The following is a 4,194-nucleotide window of genomic DNA, read 5'->3' as shown; positions in this document are numbered from 1 at the left end:
GACAAACACAGAGTTTCCCTCGGGTGATCATGTAAATAGAAGTATTTCTGATATGTGATCTGGATTAGTTACAAAAAGTGACAACTTTAAACATCTATTCTTCTTCATTTCAGGGGCAAATACGACTGTGATAAATACTTTTTTTTAATTTATTTTTATTTTTACTCCACTACATTTCACTGACAGCTGTGGTTATGAGTCACTTTGCAGACACATTACTCACTTTCTTATTTAAAAAAAAAAAAATTCATTAGCTCACCTGAAAAGAAACCATTAGAATGGGGGGGGGGGCATTTAGAGCTCACTCCAAACAAGGATGGGTTGGGAACCAGAGGGTTTCCGGTTCAAGTCCCCATGCGGACCAAGTATGGAGTGTGGATTGGTGGCTGGAGAGATGCCACCACCCCTGAGGAAAGTGCCCTGCCAGGTGCTCTTGAGCAAGCACTGTACCCCCCCCCCCCCCCAACTGCTCAGGGTGCTGGTCCAGCTGGCAGCCCCCCCCACATCTCTCCATTAGTGCATGAATAGGTCCTGAGCATGTGTGTGTGTGTGTGTGTATTTCAGGCCTGTGTGTAGTGATTCTAACAACGTGTACACAGAGTGTAAATTGTCATTTCCTAAATTAGAATATTAATTTACAAGAAATACGGACTAAACATAAAATCACATTTGTTTTCCACTCATAGCGAGCCTTTCCAGTGAGCTGAAAATGTAACTGAGACGTTTGAATTACGTTCATGCATGGGTTCCAGCCCCTGATAGGACCATGGGATGGTGACGGAGATGTGGTTCCCACGGTGAGCACGCTCTGGCATCCGCCTCAGCGCAGTCGTCCCTCTGTTCCGTGCTGCGCGGACGCATGGCTGAACACACACACACACACACACACACAACACACACAAACCACACACACACACACCACCACCGACCACACCACACCACACACCCACAAACACACACCCACACACAGCGGATGCACGCCGTACCACACCCTTCCTCACGTCAAGAGCATTTTGTTGCTTGGGGGGGGGGGGGGGGGGGGGGCTACCCCGGCGCCCCTCAGTGAGTCGTTTTTCGTTTGTTTTTTAAAGACCTCCAAACACTTAAAAGGAACTTTAACTGTGGTCTTATGTAGGCTTATACTCAGAATTTTTGAAATATTATATAGTAAATATATACACACAGTATATGTGTACCTTAGCATTTTTTTCACATAGTACATATTATTTTACTTGTTAAATTATATCTTCTGTAAAGTTGGTTTTCCTATCAAATGGTTTAATGTGTCTTAGTTTGAATGCTACCTTTGCATAGGCCAAAAAAAACTGTAAAAAATCCATCAGCACAAACATGTGTATTGTGTGTAGATGGGTTTAAACCACAGACTGTATACTATTAATAATTATAATTTTTTTACAGTCTATTGTTTAAACATTGCCACCTCCCAAATGATGTTTTTGATCTTTATTTGGTTTAACTTACCAATATTGTAGGCTGTCAATTATCTAGAGGCTTGTTTAAAGGGTTAAACTGACGTTGTTCTTCTATTTATGTACATAAATAAATAATCTATACCCAAATGTATATAAAAGGGTAGCCCCACAAACAATACACAAAGCCCACACTCATGGTTTCTGATGTATGTCATTAACAAATTGTCTATTTTTGACTTATACAACCTAAATGATTATAAATCTCAAATAAAAAATAGTGAATGGGTCTTTAATGACATGCAAGCATATAAGTGTAACACATCCACACAGTCATCATCAGTCTTCCTGGTATTAGTTTAGGCCTTTAATATTCAGCCTATGGTTTAGACCACTGCTTCTCAAATGGGGCTACATGTACCCCGAGGGGTACTTTGGACCACTGCAGGGGGGTACGTGAGATTTTATTTTGAAAAATGTTAATTTAAAAATATCAGGCATGCATTATTCCCTGAAAAAGTACAATATAATACTACATTTATTTCGTAATGGATTTTAAACATTTGAAGTAGCATTTAAACTTTTCAGAAAGATGTTGTTTAGTCAATCTATAGACTGTGTATTAATTATTAATTATTATTAATATTAACGGTCAATCACACTGGGGTGGTACCTCTTTATACAGGCTTTGTTCCTCCCCAAAACCTGCCTTGCGCTGGTCAGGGTGTACTTGGCACAGAGAATATTTTCCAGGGGTTTACATCCTTGAAAAAAAGTTTGACAACTACTGACCATAAACCGTAAATATTAATATCAATATATATACAATCTATGGTTTAGACACACTTCTTTTGGACTTTATTTTGAAAAAAGAAAATCTTCGTACAGGAAGTTGATGTCGCTAGCTTGCTAGTTGGCTCCACAGGTTGGCTCTGCTTCGCTCACCGTAAGTCACTATTATAATGCTATTACGTTTTGTCGTACTTTATAATCTATTATCATGTTTGTGACTTGTGGTTAGTTAACTCCATTACGCTGACAGCAGCTTAACGTAAAGCTAACTTACCCCAACGTATATCAACGGCTTGTAACGGCAGTTAGCTTAGCTTAGCTAGCAGCGCGGTGTTTAGCGTTACTCTTTTACTACAAACATTACTCAGAAATAAAGTTATGTCAGGTCAGACAAAAACGTGAATGTGTTGTTCACTAGTCTGTTAATCTTCTCTCTCTCTCTCTTTCTGCGTGACTAATGTAAGGATGTATTAAGACAACGGTAAAACTCTGAGATTTGACAGTCTACACTTGCGTTTTTGCCATTATTGAGTTTACCGCCTTCTTCTTTAAGCTATGGGCTGGAGGACCGGAAGCTGCCAAAATAAGACATAACTAAATCATTAATATCATTAATCATTAAATATCATTAAATAAAAACCAATAGGCAAAAAGATGACCGTAAGACAAACTTTGAATGACATTCATTAATTTCTATAATGAAGAAAAAAAGGCACAAAGAAATGTGCCTTTTTTGTGCAAAGAGGAAATAATACAAAAATTAAAAATTAAAAACACAGAAAATTACAAAGGAAAGTAAAAACGTAGGGAGCTTAGGGAAATTAATACACATAAAATTAAAAAATATATATTAATGAGTGTCACATTGTGCAATTAATGCCTACATTTATATTGTGGTACATACATTTTATGAATAAATGGAATTTTATTGTATTCATTGTCAGTTATTTTTGGCAGCTTCCGTTCTCCAAAGTAGTCGACTTATACCTGTGTTCAGGGCTGTAGTCAAGACCACCTTAGTCGAGTCCAAGACCAGGACTAGTCGAGTCTGAGTCAAGACCAAGTCCAAAGAGGTAAGAGTCCAAGACAAGACCGAGTCTAAAAAGGTTTGAGTCTGAGTCAAGACTGAGTCTAAAAAGGTTCGAGTCTGAGTCAAGACCGAGTCTAAAAAGGTTTGAGTCTGAGTCAAGACCGAGTCTAAAAAGGTTCGAGTCTGAGTCAAGACTGAGTCTAAAAAGGTTCGAGTCTGAGTCAAGACCGAGTCTAAAAAGGTTCGAGTCTGAGTCAAGACCGAGTCCAGGACAGAAAACAGGTCTTATGCATGACAGCATCAAGACAATCATTTTGGGTTTCACTTTCCCTCCAATATTATTATCAACATAATAAAGACACCTGGACTCAGTCCAGACCAAAAGCCCAAAAGCCAGATCTGGCAAGACCAGTGGCCGAGACCGAGACCGAGAAGTCCAAGTCCATAGAAAAACGGTCTTGAGTACTACAGCCCTGCCTGTTATTCCATTTAAGTCTGATTGTGGCTGATGTGTTTTCCCTGTCCTCCAGGAGTTACACACCATGGAAAACGGCCTGTTTGACATTCCCGACTACGACAACATAGAGGATGAATCTTTCCCCCCCCTCCCACCGCCTCACTCCCCCGGCCAGGGGGGGCAGGGGGACGGGAACCCTTTTGAAAATGGTGAGAAGCTGCATCAGTTAAGAGGACATTTTAACTTAAATGATAGTCCAGACAGCATTCCCAGATGGGAGAAAAACACGCTCTGGTTTATTGGTATTTCTTTAAACCAATCACAATCATCTTGGGTGGCGCTAACACCGGACAGAGCCACGGTGCCGCTGCAAAGAGAAGGAAGTTGTTTTGGTGGAACGTGTGTAGGTTCAAAAATTGTTTTAGTTGTGCAACATAAAAACTCAGATTGGACAGATAGTCTAGCTAGCTGTCTGGATTTACCCT

General features: G+C 39.9%; 1 protein-coding gene across 1 annotated transcript in view; it reads left to right on the top strand.

Annotated features, from left to right (window-relative positions):
* Positions 1-2,293: 2,293 nt before the first annotated feature.
* LOC116685790 (TIMELESS-interacting protein) overlaps positions 2,294-4,194 on the top strand; it is an 8,497-nt gene continuing 6,596 nt past the window's right edge. The window contains exons 1-2 of the mRNA XM_032510729.1: positions 2,294-2,376; positions 3,783-3,918. Of these exons, the coding sequence (XP_032366620.1) occupies positions 3,795-3,918 (124 nt within the window). The 5' untranslated portion in view covers positions 2,294-2,376; positions 3,783-3,794. The remainder of the gene's footprint in view (positions 2,377-3,782; positions 3,919-4,194) is intronic.

Source organism: Etheostoma spectabile, unplaced genomic scaffold (assembly GCF_008692095.1).
Source record: "Etheostoma spectabile isolate EspeVRDwgs_2016 unplaced genomic scaffold, UIUC_Espe_1.0 scaffold270, whole genome shotgun sequence".
In the NCBI taxonomy this organism is placed as follows: domain Eukaryota; kingdom Metazoa; phylum Chordata; class Actinopteri; order Perciformes; family Percidae; genus Etheostoma; species Etheostoma spectabile.
The sequence above is the reverse complement of the archived record's forward strand: the minus strand, read 5'-3'. Positions and strand labels throughout refer to the sequence as shown.